The sequence below is a fragment of the Theobroma cacao genome, chromosome 4, assembly GCF_000208745.1.
Source record: "Theobroma cacao cultivar B97-61/B2 chromosome 4, Criollo_cocoa_genome_V2, whole genome shotgun sequence".
In the NCBI taxonomy this organism is placed as follows: Eukaryota; Viridiplantae; Streptophyta; class Magnoliopsida; order Malvales; family Malvaceae; genus Theobroma; species Theobroma cacao.
In genome coordinates, this window is record NC_030853.1 from 27,630,600 (window position 1) to 27,647,909 (window position 17,310).

General features: G+C 35.3%; 3 protein-coding genes across 4 annotated transcripts; all 3 read right to left on the reverse strand.

The window, feature by feature from the left end:
- LOC18602943 lies at positions 89-1,738 on the reverse strand. Its single transcript, XM_018120072.1, has one exon. The coding sequence runs from the start codon at positions 1,409-1,411 to the stop codon at positions 680-682; it is 732 nt and encodes a 243-aa protein (XP_017975561.1). The 5' UTR covers positions 1,412-1,738; the 3' UTR covers positions 89-679.
- On the reverse strand, positions 5,401-8,351 carry LOC18602944 (pentatricopeptide repeat-containing protein At1g25360). 2 transcript variants are annotated; one of them, XM_018118827.1, is made up of 2 exons: positions 7,023-8,351; positions 5,401-6,866 (listed from the first exon to the last, which is right to left on the reverse strand). In XM_018118827.1, exons 1-2 carry the CDS (start codon positions 8,125-8,127, stop codon positions 5,761-5,763), a joined length of 2,211 nt encoding a protein of 736 aa, XP_017974316.1. In that variant the 5' UTR covers positions 8,128-8,351; the 3' UTR covers positions 5,401-5,760. The 2 variants fall into 2 exon arrangements, with proteins under 2 accessions (XP_017974316.1, XP_007034693.1); XM_007034631.2 differs by having other exon boundaries at positions 5,401-8,351.
- Positions 14,508-16,134, reverse strand: LOC18602945 (probable membrane-associated kinase regulator 1). Its single transcript, XM_007034632.2, has one exon. The coding sequence runs from the start codon at positions 16,002-16,004 to the stop codon at positions 14,916-14,918; it is 1,089 nt and encodes a 362-aa protein (XP_007034694.2). The 5' UTR covers positions 16,005-16,134; the 3' UTR covers positions 14,508-14,915.

Consider the following 17,310-nt stretch of genomic DNA (forward strand, 5'->3'; position numbering starts at 1 on the left):
TAAAATTTAAAATTTAGCTTTCCCTCATCAGCATCCATAGTGAAGGTTCAGTTGCTATATTAAAACAAAATGCTTTTGGTGCTCGTGAAACCAATCAACTCTCCATCGCAAATGGCATAAAAACAAAATTGAAATTAGGATGGATACTTGGTGCTATAATGCTCAGATGCACTGAAGCAAAGCACCTTTCAAAGCGCATAAATGGGGAATCAAAGAAGCATTTGCTTTTCCGGATCTTTCCTGCTTTTGCCAAAAATAATTCTGAGATTCATAGGTGTTAGACCATTGATCAGACTCCTTAGGCTGATGTTTCAGGGTGGGACCCTGAAACTTCGCAAACTCTGCATCCTGCATGTGGTATGACTGCTCACTTTCCACCAGCTAATCGATTAGATCCTGACGAAATGCAACTCTAGCTGATTAAAGGAAAAAGTAAATTTATAAAGTTATTTTTGTTGATGAAATAACCAACAAATACTAGTCAACATTTACATTGTAATACATCCGACTACCACTCATCATATTCAAGATTTATCTAAACGTAAAAGAACAGAAAAAAATAAAAATAAAAAAAGGGGTGGGGTGAGGGGTTTAAAATTTGAAAATGAAATGAAAAACAAATGAACATATTGATCAAGCCTAAGTTTCCAGATCAAACTCGACTATGGCTCTGTTTGCTTCACCTCTCTAATCTTCCTTTCTTAAGGGGAAACAGAGGAGGCAGTGCGCTGCTTTTCACTTGTGTGCAAATGGGCACATTTATCATTGGCCTTATCCTAATGCTTGCTGATCTTGTTCTTTCCAACCCTTTCTTTATCCTCTTCACATGCTTATCTCGATTCCCAGACCCTTCTTTTCCTTCTTCTGCTGTAGCTATGTCAGCCAGCGAGCTCGAAGAAGACGATGTTGAAGAGGAAGAAGACGATGGGGATAAAGAAGAAGCGCGCTGCTTCTTCAGCCTCAGCAACTCTTTCCACAATACAGTACATTTCGGTGGCCTTGGAGATGGGTCATCGTCCACAAACCAACTCACCCTACTCTCCTCCTTGTTAACTTCTTCCTCCCCTTCCTCTTCAGAAGCTTTGGTTTTAAGGCTGATTTTGTTGAGCTTCTCGGAATGCTGCATTTGCCAAAAGGGAAGCAGCTTTCCTTCAAAGAAAAGCTCGTCCGCTGTCAACATGGCATGGCTGCTCACGTTGCTTGAAAGGAACTCAAATTCTGCAGCTCTTGCCTTGTCTTTCTCCCACTCCTTGGCCTCCTTCCCTTTGTCTTGCCCGTTTTCTTCATTTTGAGAATGTGGGTTGATGGAAATGAAGTTGTTTTCATCAAGGAAATCAGCAGAGAAAGAAATCCGGGGACTTGAAGTTGGCTCGATAGTTCTAGAGGTTGCCTGAACAGCTTCCGGGGCCATTCTTTGGATTCAGGAAATCAATGGACAAAATATAATTTTTTGGAAATTTGGCCTGTGGGGTGTGTTCCTGTCTGAATGAGATATGCATGGGATTTGTGATTTATAAAGGGGGGGAAGATGCCTTTTAAGAGTTTCTTTGCTGTAAACTTTTATTATTTATTTATTTCTCATCACTTTTGTTTTGTTAGTGTTACTTTGTTAGTAAATGGAGTGGACGGTGAGATTATAAAAACCAAGTGGTCTGGTGAAGCCGAAACAAGTGAGCTAATGTGGTGTTTAGTATATTGAAAACAGCACATGGATACTTCTCCACGAGAAGTACAGGACAAAAAGGATTTCTCCCTTTGGGTTTTGCATGCAATTCTAAACCATCATTTCCCTCATTCTTTTTTCTCTCTCTTTCTCGAGAAAAAGTAAAAACTAAGAAATTTCCTGTTCCATTCCTGTCCTGAAGCTGGCATCTCTCACAATTGGTGGCTGGAAAAAGAGATACCATTTGTTAAAAAAAAAAAAACATTTACAGTTAGTCATTGGGCATGTAATTTTCTTTGCTTCCCGGGTAAACTTTGAAAAGAGTGATGAGAGAAAAATATATACATTCCAGGTTATTGCAGATTAAGATGACCGTTACAAGAATTTACTAGTGATAGAAAAAAAAAGACACGTTACCAAAATGTGAATAATTAATTTATGAAAACCCATATTAAATAAAAAATAAATGTTTTAGCATTTAGCAATAATTAAAAAAGACAGTTAAATTTTCAGTGAGTTGAAGATTTCGTTATGATGGTATTGGTCTTGGCTTTAAGAGGGAAAGCAAGAGCAGCGAAAGATGGAAAAAGAATTATATAGGTTATCTGCTTATCTTTTAAGTTTTTAAGCTTTAATGATGGTGGCAGTTGATTAATAATTAATTAAATTGGATCAGTCAAGGGAGATAAAGCTTTGTTTGTTTGACTCTTTTCTGCCTACAGGATAATAACATGGAAGGAGTCTCCAGCATGTGATCACATGAGAGTAATTTCTACCCATGTGACAACTGAATCAACTACATATAAGGTTAGTCTTTTATTGACCAATGTACCCCTTGAATTAGCTTTGACCCTTATGGTATACCTTGTTATTTTCCCTATCGGTATAAGGGTATTTTCGGTCATCGAAAAAAATAATTCAAGTGGTAGATATCATGTCTGGTTCCTGAAAAGCTACCTTCAAGATTTGCACATCTCTAATTAAATCCAGACAGCTAATAATTAACATAATGGTAAATCTTTGAGTTGATTATTCTGTTCCATAATAGAGGGAGACAATAATGTCTTAAAGCTCAAACACCCTGAATAAACAACTGATACTTAACATGTGATTAGCAAACAAAATTAAGATTAACTATTTGGGATTCTTGCTGTGACTTTCTTGGTCCAGGTGGGTACTTCAATTCAATCCTTTCATTTTCAATTTGCTTTCTTTTTCTCCCCATAACCATAAAGCTTGCAGTGGTTTACCATTCATTTCAATGTTTCCTACAAAAAGAAAAAAAGAAGGCTCTTTCAGAGATATCTTCCCATTGAATTAAAAACTTTACGTTGAAATTTACGCAATGCAATCGAAGCAAGTGGGACATGTAGCAATGGAGGAGTACCCTTTTATCATGACAGCTTAATTACTGCTGTAAGAGACAAGAGGAAAAGGTCAACAGACAAGAATTTAGTACCTTGTTCACAGGCCCATCTGATATAGTTACCTTTGGGGTCATGGGGACCTTAAAAACTTTTGGTTGTTTTGGGAAAATACAATTGATCCCGTACAGACTCCAAGGCAAAAGCATGGCAGGCCAATGTGGCTAAACTGTGCAAAGAGTGGGGGACCATTAATAATTTTTTTTTTCTGTTAAATTAATTACTAACCATAGTCTTGTTTCATGCAAAAGCTTAGCTGGTACAGCATAAACCCTCTTGCTTGTAGATGCTGCTATTATTTTTCAGCTCTCTGTTTGATAGCTGACCAGCTGCTAGAAACAGACAGAGAGAGGACACTGTATGAGGTTTTGACTATGACCAAGTTTGATTAGCTAACTAACTCTGATCAAGATCATATATTATTATGCTTATTAATGGAAGCCTGAAGGCCTTGTCAGTCAGGCAATGAAACAGACTGGCAGAAATTGCCATCAAAAATTGCGTCAAAACCTGATCACCAACAGCGAAGATATCTAGCTTCACACTTGAGCCAAACTGTTCCATCATTTGTCACATGTTTCTTCTTCTTCCTTCTTCATTTTCTGGGGTTTGTGACAAGTTTCAAGGTGAAGCTAAGATTGTTTCTGTTGAGGAAATAGAATTTGACCCACTTGAAAAGGATAAGAAGCATGGCTGCATGGGGACACACCCAGCAGGCCAAGTGGCCAACACAGCAACTTGAATTGGTCCACCTCAACTGCATCATTGCCCTTTGGCCTTTCAAGTTCGAAGAATAAAATTTGCGCTGCCTTGGCTTTGATCAACCCAGAATTTCCCTTCATCAATCATGATCTTTCTTTTTCCCCTGAATGGTCCTACAAAAAAAATATATAATGTGTGTGTATATATATATATATATATATATATATATATATATATATTTTAACTAACTAATCCCTTTCTATCCCAACGTGAAAAATGAACTAGGACATTGATCCTATTCATGTTTTTACCTCTTACTAGTACTCTGTCTGACTGTCTTTGACAACTTCTTGCCTGTCATCATTGTCTGTTCTTGCTTGAAGAACTAACACTTCCAGCACTTCAATAACCTAACAAATCATTCCTAATTAGACGCTGAAATTGTCTACTAAACAACTATATTTCTTGTTTTAATTCAAACCAAGTGAGCATAGAAGCATTTAAATTTGGGTGCGGGGCAAACATGAAGCTAGTGCAAATAATTACTACGACTGAATATATTGTGCAGATATAATCACAAGCCAAAGACAAAATTATGTACTTAGATACAAATTTTGTGCATGTCCGCATCTGGTTCTTTTAAAATGCTAATGCACGAGTTAGGGACAACTCAAAAACATCTTTAGACAAGCAAAGATAAGACAGTCGGTAACAACTTTAGACACGGCTAAAGCTGGAGTAACATGTAGCAGCTAATTTCCATGCATTTCAATCTACTAGCCAGTTACACTTTTTGTAGGCAATTGGTAGAACTTTGGTCGAGCACCAAAATTAATAATTCAGCATAATCATAGACACCCTTGCTGCCCCATTTTCCATCAAGTCATATGCTTTATGGTCTCTACCCTCATCTTCTTTCCTTATATGAATTTTGAAGGTGAGATGAAACGTGATGAATCTCTTAAAAATTACAGAAAAATGTAACGAATCGTACAATAATTGAAAAAATTTAAATTATATGTCCTTCAACTTTCACTCATTAGAAAATTACATAGAAAAAAAAATGAAAGGGAGATGCAGAAGCACCTCAATTTGCAGTACGGAGAAAATGTAACGAATCTTACAATAATTGAAAAAAACCTGCAGGGGATGGAGTCCTTTATGTTAACGTGAGATTTGTTTTTAACTGATTATCAGAAATGCAGGGTCCTATCTTTTTCAGCTGCCAACCTGCCAGAGCTTTGTAATTGTTTGGCAGTTTAACTCTGTTTCTTGCTTCTCATATCTCTTGTTTTCTTTCCTTTTCTGTTTTTTAAGCTCAACATGGAATGGTACCACTGTTTGTTTCCGTTTCCTGTGTAACAAGCTTGTTGAGTTCTTACCAGGAGTAACTAGTTCTGTGTAACAAGCTTGTTGAGTTCTTACCAGGAGTATCTAGTTCTTTTGCTTTGATAAAGGTATGTGTTCGGAACAGGTAGGCCCATGCTTTTTGTCTAAATTTCTTCAGCAATTTTTAAAAAGTTTGTGTCAAAACTATGAAAAATCTGCGCAAGATATTTTTCGGAATGGAATGCTGGTGTCTGCCCCATTGCCATCCCTACCTTGTAATCCTGAGGAATGAATCTGAATAAATGTGAAAAAGGTACAAAAGCAAAGGTGTGATGCTTGTGCTACGCCAATGGATGAGCTATCCAATAATCGTGGGTTTAGCAAGTAAATAAACTTAGCATCTAATCCTAAAGAATTTTTCCCAAAGCAACCAGTGTGTGTAAGTTGAATCCCACCAACAAAAACTCACAAGGGAAGCAATCTCTTCACTCCTTGTGCTCACTTCCACAGATGTAAAATTCCTTTGTGAGTAAATATAAATTTTTTAGGAGTTGGATATGTAGTGTAAGGCTCCACTTTCACTATTCCAAATCCATTACTGCCATGGTCGGTGTACCAATCTCAGATTTCAAGAAAACTCTGCTACCAGTAATCCCCACAAGAGCACTCACAATCTCTAAAATGATGAAACCTCTTTGCATCTCTTACAACAATCTCTCTTCCCACCGCTTTTGACATAAACTTGAATGCATTATGGCAGTCTCCACAAATCCTAAGGTTCTTGAAAACCCTCACTGTGGCTCCTCGAGGAAGCTTCATGAGTGCAAAAGCTACTGCAAGCTTCTCGCTGTGAGCAGACAAGACTTGTTCCTTCTGGTCAGACTCCATCTCATGTAGCACAAATTTTGTGTCTGGAACATAACCTAATTTTCTCATTTCCAGTACCAATTGACTAAGATAATTGTAAACTGCTTGCACCTCAGGGTGCACTGCGTCATCAACCAAAAACACATGGACTTTGTTTTCAACCTCCACCCAACTACAACCAGGTTCCTTATGCACTCCTCTGTCTCTCATTAATTTCCGTGTTTTTGCCACATCATCCCACCGTCCAGCAGTAGCATACATATTAGACAAAAGCACATAGCTTCCATCATGTTGTGGCATCAGCTCAATGAGTCGTTCTGCAGCTTGAATACCCAAATCTACATTTCCATGAGTCCGGCAACCAGCAAGAAGAGCCTCCCAAACTGGTGCACCTGGCTCGAAGGGCATTGATGTGAGAACATCCTTTGCTTCTAAGAACTTTCCAGCTCGACACAGCAGATCAACAAGACGGGCATAATGATCTTCACCTGGGGTTAACCTGTAAAGCCTATGCATTGAATCGAAATAATATTGCCCTTCTTTAACTAAACCTGCATGGCTACAAGCAGATAGAACTGTGAGGAAAGTAATCCGATCAGGTAATATGCCTTCCTTCAACATCTGCTCGAAAAGTTCTAATGCTTGAACACCATGTCCATGCTGGCCCAGAGCTGCAATCATGGCATTCCAAGACACTGAATCCACACAGGGCATAGTATGGAACAGTACACTGGCAGCCTCCACAGCACCACATCTTGCATACATTGTAATCAGTGCATTTCCAGCTGAGAGGCTTGAATCAAAGCCCAGACGGACAAGTTGAGCATGGAGTTGGCGTCCATGCTTTAGTGCTCCTAGCATGGCACAAGAAGTGATTGCTCCTGCAAATGAATAATCACATGGCTCAAAACCCTCTGATTTCATCTGGTTAAACAGCTTCAAACCCTCTTCTCCAAACCCATTTTGTGCTAATCCTGATATCATTACAATCCATGTTAAAAGATTCCTCTCTGGCATCTCCCTAAAAAATGACATACCTTCATCAATACGGCCTGCATTCACATAGCCTGATAAGATTGCATTCCACGAAACAAGGTCCCTTACTGGCATGTTATTAAAAACCTCACGTGCCCAATCAACTTTATCACATTTCCAATACAATGTAACCAATGCATTATTCACTGGTAATGAAAAATCAGGCGTAGGCTTACCCTCTGTCCTTAAAACATAAGCATGCACCTGCTGCCCAAGCTGAAACAATCCAGCATGAGCACAACCACTAATAATACTAGTATACGTAAATTCATCCATTTTAATTCCCATAAAATACATCTTCCTAAACATATCTAAAGCTTCTTCATAACGTCCGTGATGCACATACCCTGAAATCATTGCATTCCAAGCTACTGCCAACTTTTCGTTCATCCCATCAACCAACTCCCTAGCTGCATCAAGTTCATCATTCTTTACATACCCTGTAACCATCGTTGTCCACGACAACTCATCTTTCTCACTCATCTCATCAAACAACTTCCTAGCTTCAAACATCAATGTACAGTTAACATAAACAGAAACAAGTGCATTCAGAACCGAAGTAACGAACACCGTCCCTGACTTGAAAACTGTGCAATGCATTTGCTTACACTGCATTTCTCTATCAACAACAAGCGCCAATCCACCCAAAACACTCGTGAAAGTAAAATTATCGGGTCTAAATTCATCCCGTAACATCTGACGAAAGAGTTTGATGCAAGCATGGCCATCTTCGTTACGTGAAAACCCCGTGATCATCGCGTTGTAAAAAACACTGTCGCGGATACTCAAAGGGGTTTCTTCAAACATTTCCCGCGCTTTTTTAATGTTCCCCGACGTAGAATAAGCTAAAACCAAAGACGTTCTTGAAACTATATCTGGTGCAGGAATTTTATCGAACAGGTTCCGAGCGTAGTCGATCCTCGATGATTTGCAGTAGACGTCGATCAAACGGTTGAGAATGTGGCCACGTGGGTGGAACCCAGAAGCTATCATCCTGGAGTGAATGGCTTTGGCTAGGGAGAAAGAGGCGGGAGTTTGGGGGTAACATAGTTGCAGTTGGGAAGCGTAACGGTTGGCCACTGCACGGATCAATTCCGGTCTCGTCATGCCTTAAACGGTTGACTTTCATGGCTTTTATAGTAGAAAAGAAGGCCCAGCCATGGTGGCGCGTGTTCTTCACTTTGCTTAACAAGGACAGAAGATACACAGAAGCTGTTATCCAAAGATATGTTGGGTTGGGCTTAAGGTTTTAACGCCGGGCTTGATTCTAGCACAAGTTTTGATGTGTCGTGTCGTGTCGTGCTTTAACCCAATCTTCATGTTTTACTAATATTTCGAAGTAGTCCCTTATTTCAATTATTAGACAAAATAACATTATTGGTTCTTAATATATATATATATTAAGTTAAATATTATAAAATTTTTATCATACATTAATATTAGTATATCAACATATCATGTTATATCATTATAACATGTCAATATATTATATATCAACGTTACATGGTGTAAAATGATAAGTAATATTTTAATCAATAATAATTAATCAATTACTAATAAAATAAACTTATTTGGTTCAAAATAAAAGTATAAGGGTTTAATTGAATTTAATAAAAGAATAACAAATTGTTAAATTTTACTAAATAGTTCAAGAGTTTTTTTGTTAAATATTATGCTTATATTTTTTATATGTATTTATTCTAACTTTCTTTTAAATTTTCTCCACCTACATATTGATTTGTAGGTGAGTATTAGGTTTTTCTTTTTATAAGGGTTTGTTTAGTTAAATATTAATTAAAATGGATAAATAATTGAAAGGAATAAAACAAATACAAAAGCGAATGGAAGGACAAAGATATAATTGTGTGATTATTCTATTTTCAAAAAAAATTATGTGATTACTCTTGCTCAAAAAAGTAAAAAAAAAAATTGAATACCATTCAATAACATGTACTATAGTGTGTTAATTTGTATGGAAAAGATAGCTTTGATGATAAAGTAAAAGTTAGTATCATGCAGTAACGTACATATTATAGTGTTAAAATTTATTAATATTCCTGTTGATTTTTCATCGATCGCTTAAGCTGCCAATGCCCTAGGGTTATCTCTCTCCCACCCACCCTCCAATTGTCTATGGCGAGACATGGCACCTTAGCCCACCCTTCAGAATCAATAAAAGAAGGCCATAAATTGTGAGCAAAAGCTAGCCAACCGAGCTAGAAATCATCCAAAGCCAAGGGCCATCGTCCCTACATTCTTCATTTTCTGATCTGAGATGAGCCTATAGCCTATTAAGTAAATCCCATGAGTAAAAAGTTAGGGACAGTTTTTTAAAGCATATTAATCCCGAAGTACTTCGTGGCCTATGAAAGTTAATGTTTAACCACAGTAGTTATGGCTGCATTGTACGAAATTTGTACAACTTTAACCAGGCAGTAGAGTAAATGTTTGAGAGGACCGTAATTATTTTTCTTGTTAAGGACCATGATAATTGATCATGGTGGAGTTCCCTGTTCTTATTGCTTATATCTGTTACGGATCAAACGCAACTTAAGTGCTTAACCCTATGACAGGTCGACTTTGGGTTTTTTTTTTTACATTTGATAATAGTCAGACAATATATTTCATGCCATTAATGCATATTAATTGAAATTAATAGAGAAATTCATAGTTTATATGATTATTTTCTGTTATATTATTGTTTAAAAAATAATTAAAATTTAAATTTTATTAGTATTAAATTTAAAAATTTTAAACTATTCAAAACAATTCAAATAAACTCTTATACTTTTATTACGTTCTATAAAATCTTTGTATTTTTATTTTGAGCCTTTATAATTTTATTTTAAATCAAATAAGTTTTTATGATTAATGATTGAGTTATTCAAAATATCATTTGTCATTTTATACCGCGTAACGTTAAGGTAGCATGCTAACATATCATAACTAATGATAATGTAGCATGTTGACATATTATAATTGATGATGACGTGACATGTTAATTGGATATGATAATATGATCTTATGGTATTTTTCACCTTTTTACGTTCGATCAAATCTTTATATTTTTATTTTGAGTCTTAATATTTTTATTTTAAATCAAATAAGCCTTTATGATTAATAATTGAGTTAATCAAAATGTCATTTGTTATTTTATATTGCGTTGACGTAGCATGCTAACATATCATAATTGATGATAATGTGACATGTTGATATATTATAATTGATGATGATGTAATATGTTAATTTCATATGATAATATGATCCTATGATATTTTTCACTTTTTACATCAGCATTATGTCAATGTCATGTAAATATAAAATGATAAGTGAAATTTTGACTAATGACAATTAGTCAATCATTAATCATAAATTAATTATAAAAATTTATTTGATTCGAAATAAAAATACAAGATATTAATTAAACATAATAAAAAAAATAAATTTTGACTTAAAATTTCTTAAATAATTTAAAAACTTATTTAAATATTATGTGCAAATTTAATTTATTTTTATGATAACAGGAGGGAAAAAAATGTTCCTGATCGAACTAGGGATCATCAAAATATCATAAGGCAATAATCTCGTATCAATGAAAACTTGTTCATCAACATGAAAAGATTGAAATGTTGGTAAACTCTTCCCAGTTTGAGCCACAGATATGACGAAGAAGTGGAGGGGACAAATGTTTAATGTTGACCCTATAAGTGCATGTGATATGAGGCTATTATTGTGCTTCCCAAATAAGTATTACCTTTCCTTTTGGGGTTTTAGCCTCAGACCACGGCCAAAAGCATGTGGAAGTGGAAGAAAACAATCAGGAGAAAAATCAGAAACCCAAACTTCTTCCAATTTGTTTTCTGGCATAATGATTAAAAAGTCCTCAAATTATAATGAAATTTTTTTCACTTAAATCTTTACTCTTTTATTCGATACGATAAAACCCTGGTATTATTATTTTGTGACAAAATTAATCGAATTTGAATGAACAATACTGACGTGACAAACAATTCTGTTAATATATCAAAGAACAAGAACAACCCTGGGTTGTTTTCCTATCCTCTATCAAGGCAGCTAGTCTCTTTTATCCCAACACAATAGACAAAACTCTCACTAGATTTTCTGAAGTTTGCCTATGATGTTGTCATTATTGCCTTGTATTTTCGAAGAAGTAATGTGATGGCATGTGGCTTGTCTGTCTCTGTTTTCATCTAGGATCTCCGTCCTATCACTTGACAACTGGGGGAATTCTTCAAATATTTTTCTTTTGAGGCTAACATCCCATTCGTTTCGGATAACCAGTTCCCAAATGAGAAAAATCTACACATCGTGTACCCTTTTTCTCTGATAAATGCAATCCTATCTCCCACCGAGAGCTAGGGGAGATTTTCATGAATTTCACGTGTCTATTCATTTGATGAATATTTATATGGTGGGTGTGGAATTTATTATGTTGCAAAATAAATTCTACAATAGATGATATTATTATATATAAAATGAATACCCTATTTTGGATGTACTTAAGGGCATTTTTACATTAAATCTTATTTGAAGTAATCTTCATTATTTTTCTATCATATATTTTTATCTCCGAGCACATGAAAATTTTATTTAAGATTTTACATTAGGGTTTAAATTTAAAATCTTTTTTAATTACGATCAACCTCTATACATAATTTTTATAGAATCAAGAAAGCTGAGTAACTATTTATTTCAAAATTTATTAGAAAAAATGGGTTTTATTAAAATTTTATTTATTTGTACATAATAATTTCAAAAATTTTTAAAGTAAAAAACTCAAAATGAAACTACAACAACCAAGGGCCAACAAAATGGCACAAAGATCAATATGAAAAGGTTAAAAACAGGGTACATGATAAGCAAAATCTAACGCCAAACATCACAAATTTGGATGTTGTGGAACCAAACTCTACTAATCCAAACCAATAACACAATGGCATGGGACCCAGTTCTCGGGCCCTGGCTTACGAAGAGTACTAATATGTACTGAAAATGATGGCCACAAGTTATCCTTTTTCATCAGGTGGTCAGGATATCCTATATCATGTCCCACTGAAACATCAGTTGGACAGCTTTTGGGAATCAGTCATTTAGATTCCAAAAAATCTCGAGATCAGAGGGTGATGATTGGTCCATTTCATTTTGTTTGGTCTGGTTTTTGAGCCCCTTATCAGACAGAAGCAAACATACAATAACCGACAAAAACTATGTCAAATCTACGGTTCTGATTGAATCTTGTAGTCAAAATTAAATGAGTTTTGCCGTATTTGTACGCTTTGGAGACATTATGACTTTATTTACCCGTCCCATTCGATACCCAAGATTTGCACTTCCTTTGTCGAGTCAATTCCCTTCTCTTGATTCAAGGATCAAACAACTTAAGGCCAATTTACTCACACGGCTTTTTTATTATTTATCAAGTTCCATTTTTGTGAAAATACTTCAAAATAAAATCTTAAATGCATATAGTCTATATGAAAAAATATATTCTTAAATTACTGGATAAATAAATCAATTAAATTAATACATAGCTGGATAAATTCAAGTCAAATTCACACATAATGAGATTTAAACTTAGGACCTCTTATTTTTTTTTTTATTAAAAGAATGTCTAATTGACAATTTACTTTAAAGTTAAAGAAAATTGAACATATATAAAAACTAAAGCATTGTTTGATATATATTTAATTCATTGAAAATTAAAATTATCAATAATTTAATCATTTTCCAATGCATTCCATTACTCATTTTAAAATTACTTAATAAAGTATTAAAAATGTGAATTCACTTCTAGTTTGACTATCATTTGTGTATTTAACTACATTTTCTCTTTCATCAAGCAACAAAAAGAAAACTACATGTTCTTTCCTTCTTCTTTTTTACTAACTTTCATTAGATGTAAAATCTTTATAAAATTATATACCTCTCTCACGATTTAATAGATTACTATTTACGTACGATATAAGACAAATTATTTTGAAAAAGAAACAAAATAAATAGATATTTATTTATAAAATTATAGAACCGTAGGTTCATGTCAAGCACAATGAGCAAATATTAAAAGAGTAATTGAAAAATGTTATGAATTAAAAGTTAAAACTTGGATTATTTGACGGGGAGGGGGAATTCTCCCACCAACTAATTAATTGACGATACAGCTCATTCAATGTGAAAGTGGCTTAAATTTTGGATTATTATGAGGCTTACTTGTCGACAAGCTGTTGAACATTGAACTTATAAAAAAATAAATGTTTAAATTTAAATTTGAAAATTCCAAAAGGAGAAACTTCATTGCTACTCATGTACAGCAATTAATATAGCACCGTCCACTCTCTATCAGAGATTCGTAGGAGCTGAAGCTTCATTTACTCTTCCTCACATGCCTCTCATTCCACCAAACTTAAAACATTATTTTTAAGTTATAACTACATCACCAAGAGTCAAATTAACTGCCGTACCTCATAGTTTTGGGCCTAGGAATTAAACGTCCAACCCAACACATATTTTAAAGGTGAAAACCCGAATTTAGTGCTGCACACGAGTTCTTTTATCTGAACAATTTATTTATTTTTTCTGAGTAAATTCAAATTCAACCACCATTCAAACGAATACCGCTATAATTGTAAGTTCAAAGTAGTATTACTGTGGGATTCAAGGCATAAAGTTCCTTTGTCTTAGTGTAAATTCTTAAATTTTTGGGTTTTAGGTTTGAATTTTGTCGTCCATAAGTTTAATAGAATTTTGTACGTGGGTTTGTTAAATTTTGCATGTACAATGTAACTAGATGATTATTTGATTAGCAAATGGGTGGACTCTTTCTTCTTTATTAAGATGACTTTGATTTACCATTTACCTTCATATCATAATTTGATTGGTATATTTAACGAAGACTTTCGATTTGATTTAATTAAGTTGAAATCATATTGATGAAAAACATATAATGATTTAAATTGTTTCAAAATATAAAACACTGTAACGTGATTTTAAGATATGCATGTTTAAGAAATTTTAGACTTTGGTTACTTGATACTTTTATTATTTTTTTGTAAAAATAAATAAAAAGCACAAAAAAATAAAAACCAAATAAAATTTTACAAATTTAATAATTATTAATAAAACGATAGCCACATAATTCACTAACGACATATATATGATGACATTTATAGACATTTAACATCAAATGTAAGCCTATATATTGTATAGTATTGGGCATAAAACATATAAAATAAAAGGTATTTTTCCTTTAAAAATCTTCGACCCTATTAACAATTATTTAAATTATTGCCCGGCTAACAATGCATCGGGTGCAACATGCTGCAACAAGCAGCGGCAGCCGCAAAAGAGCCTGCTCTCATGCTGACAAAATTTATTAATTTCAGAAGCTGCAACGACCTTACGATTCAAAACAGATCACAGAAGTAGACAAAATGGAGCGTAAACGTTTTATCAACAGAAAATCAAATCACTAAAAACAAATAAAATACTGTAATTAAAATTCAAAAGATGTCACCTAATATTTCGTGCAAAGTTAATAGCAAATCCAAGAGGAATGCTACAAAAAAAAGTTACACAATGATTTCACCATGCAAACATTTACCTCTCACTTTCGTCTCCCCTCATACATAAAAAAAGTTTTTCTCTCTCTCTCTCTGTTTTTGTTTTTAATCTTTTTGGATGCTCAAGATCATGAAACAAACCAAGACATAAATCCACTAAGTGGAACTAAAAAGAAGAAGAAGAAGAAGAAGAAGAAGAAGAAGAAGAAGCTGAATCCTAGTTAGTACTAAAATTTCGAAACGGAGAAAACCACGTCATGTAAGGTTATTTTTATCTTATAGGAGCGGCGATACAAATACTCGAAAAGAGATTTGTCGTTAAATTTCGTTACTTACTACAGTAGTTTTGTTCTGGAGCAAAGAATTTTTGCAATGAGCTATAGCACTTTGGATGGCACTTTGCAATTCTTCCATTGATGCTGTATCCGAGTAGTGCATGCCGCCAACATTACCACCGCCACTGACCCGAACCGTATTCATGCCCATGCTTGGAAACCCGTTTCGAGAAAGCACCCCAGAGTGGCTTGGTGAGGATCGCATCGATGATGGGCAGCTTGACACGCTGCTTCTCCTTCTTGGGTACCGTAAGTTTCCCGAGAAAGAGTGGGAAATCCCACCGTTGTTGCTTTCTTTCCTTGCATTGGTCTTCTCTATGTCTTTGGCAGATCTCTCTGGTTTGATGGAGAACGAAGCTGGAACTGAAGTTGTTGATGACAAAGCTGAAATCATCCCGATTCCTCCCATTTTTTGCTGTTGTTTTTGGGATAGTTTCTCGTACAATGGCTTCACTTTCTTCAAATACTTCCTTATAACTTCTTTTGCTGTTGTGCTCATCTTTTTAACTGAAGAAGCTGGCATGTTTTCCTGGTCCCGGTTCTTGTTGTTTTCCTTCTTGAACACAGAAGAGAATCTAGACAAAGAGAAATACTTGCCTTTCTTGATCTGCTGATGATTCAACTGGCCCTGATGACTTAAAAAAGTTTGGTTCCCATTATTAAGCCTTTTAAACTCATCGTCTTCGGTGACCGAGCTGGGCCTGGAGGAGTCACAATTATCAGCAAGCAAAACAAAATCACTAGTGAAAGATGAGTGGGAGTCGTTGGAGCTGCCAGTGGAGTCACGAGAGGCGGTGGCGGAGGAGGTGTCGGAGGAGGAGGAGGTGCTGGAGGAGGCTAAGAGGAGTGTACGGACCATGGAGAGACGAGGGGAGAGGTGGAGAGGTAAGAGCTGGCCTTTGTAGAAGAGCTCGTCAGCTGGACATAGTGTAGAAGAGGACTTGGCCCGAGGGGAAAGAGAGATTGTGAACTCAAAGTCGGAAGAGGATGATGATGATGAGGAGAAAGAGTGTGAAGGAGATGAGGGTAGTGTTTGAGATCTCAAAGCTAATTTCTCTCTTCTCTTCCCCATCTTTCAAAAGCCAGCTACATCATCAACAACAACAATAGCAAGTCTTTCTTCTAAAATATAAACTATTATATACAGAGAGAGAAGAGAAAGAAGGAGAATAGAGAAGAAGGGGGGATGCGAGAGGAGACAGATGAGATTGGGTACTTCTTATGATGATATAGGAAGAGAGAGAGAGAGAGAGAGAGAGAGAGAAAAGCATGGATCGTTCCCCCTTGGGTCGTGTTTGACTTCACACGACTTGGTGGAACATTAACTGCACGCGCCTTCTCATTTTTATTTAATACTAATACTATTACTAACTAAATAGTACAAAATGTAGATTGAGAGACCATAAGTCATGACAACTTTCTCATTGAACTTGACACTAAATATAAGGTTCGTGATTGGGTCAAATTAAAAATCTGTAAGACAAAAAAAGGAGTTCTCTTAAATAAGACTAATTAAATCATATAAATACATTAACTTAGATTCAATAATTTCTTCAAAAGTATCGAAAAAGGAAAAGTTAGTTCAATTAGTAAGTTATCTATCACATCGTACTCATATTTTAATTAATTTAGTTCGTTGATGCATGATTTTTTGGTTGATAGAACATATATTGAATTTTCCCATTTTCAAAATTAATTAAGTTTGGGGTGTCTTGGCATGGCTTAGTTTGGGGTTGATGTTGTGAACGATACGTTATATGGCTGGCTGAGCGATAGGTGGGGATCTGTTTAACCAAGGGCAGCCACATGGTATAATAAGCGAAATAAGCTAGTTTTAAACGTCTCTCTCCTTTTCTTTGGTTTGTGTTTTTGTTTCCTTTTTCAATAAAGTTTCTCTCTCTCCCGCTATCAGTGTGTGCAAAGTGTGTGAGATGAACAGTCATGCATTGTGTGATTGCATGCAGTTAGGTGTCACGTGCCCTAAACGTGAAAGGTGGGGTTGGATCATGGGGTAAGAAGAAATAATGCCCATTGTTTTTCTAATTAGGGTTGCCAATGTAGCAGCAGGCAGCCACGATGCTTAGGGCTGCTGTATAAATCTGAGTGGGGGTGCAGTGTCGATATATGCCGACTAACACGACTGTTGTTTCTCTGATAGAGTTCATTATTTTACTTTTCGTCCCGTTTTTAATGAGTTTTTGGCCTGTTATAGAGCTTATACAGCTCTTTCAATTATGGAAGCTATTTCAGGATCTATTTATAGGTAGAGAGGGATACTGATACTTCTATAAAAACATGCAATTAATAGGTTTGTTAATCAATTAGTACGACAAACAACTTATTTTAAATGCTATTTCTTACTCTTCAACTCACTATTT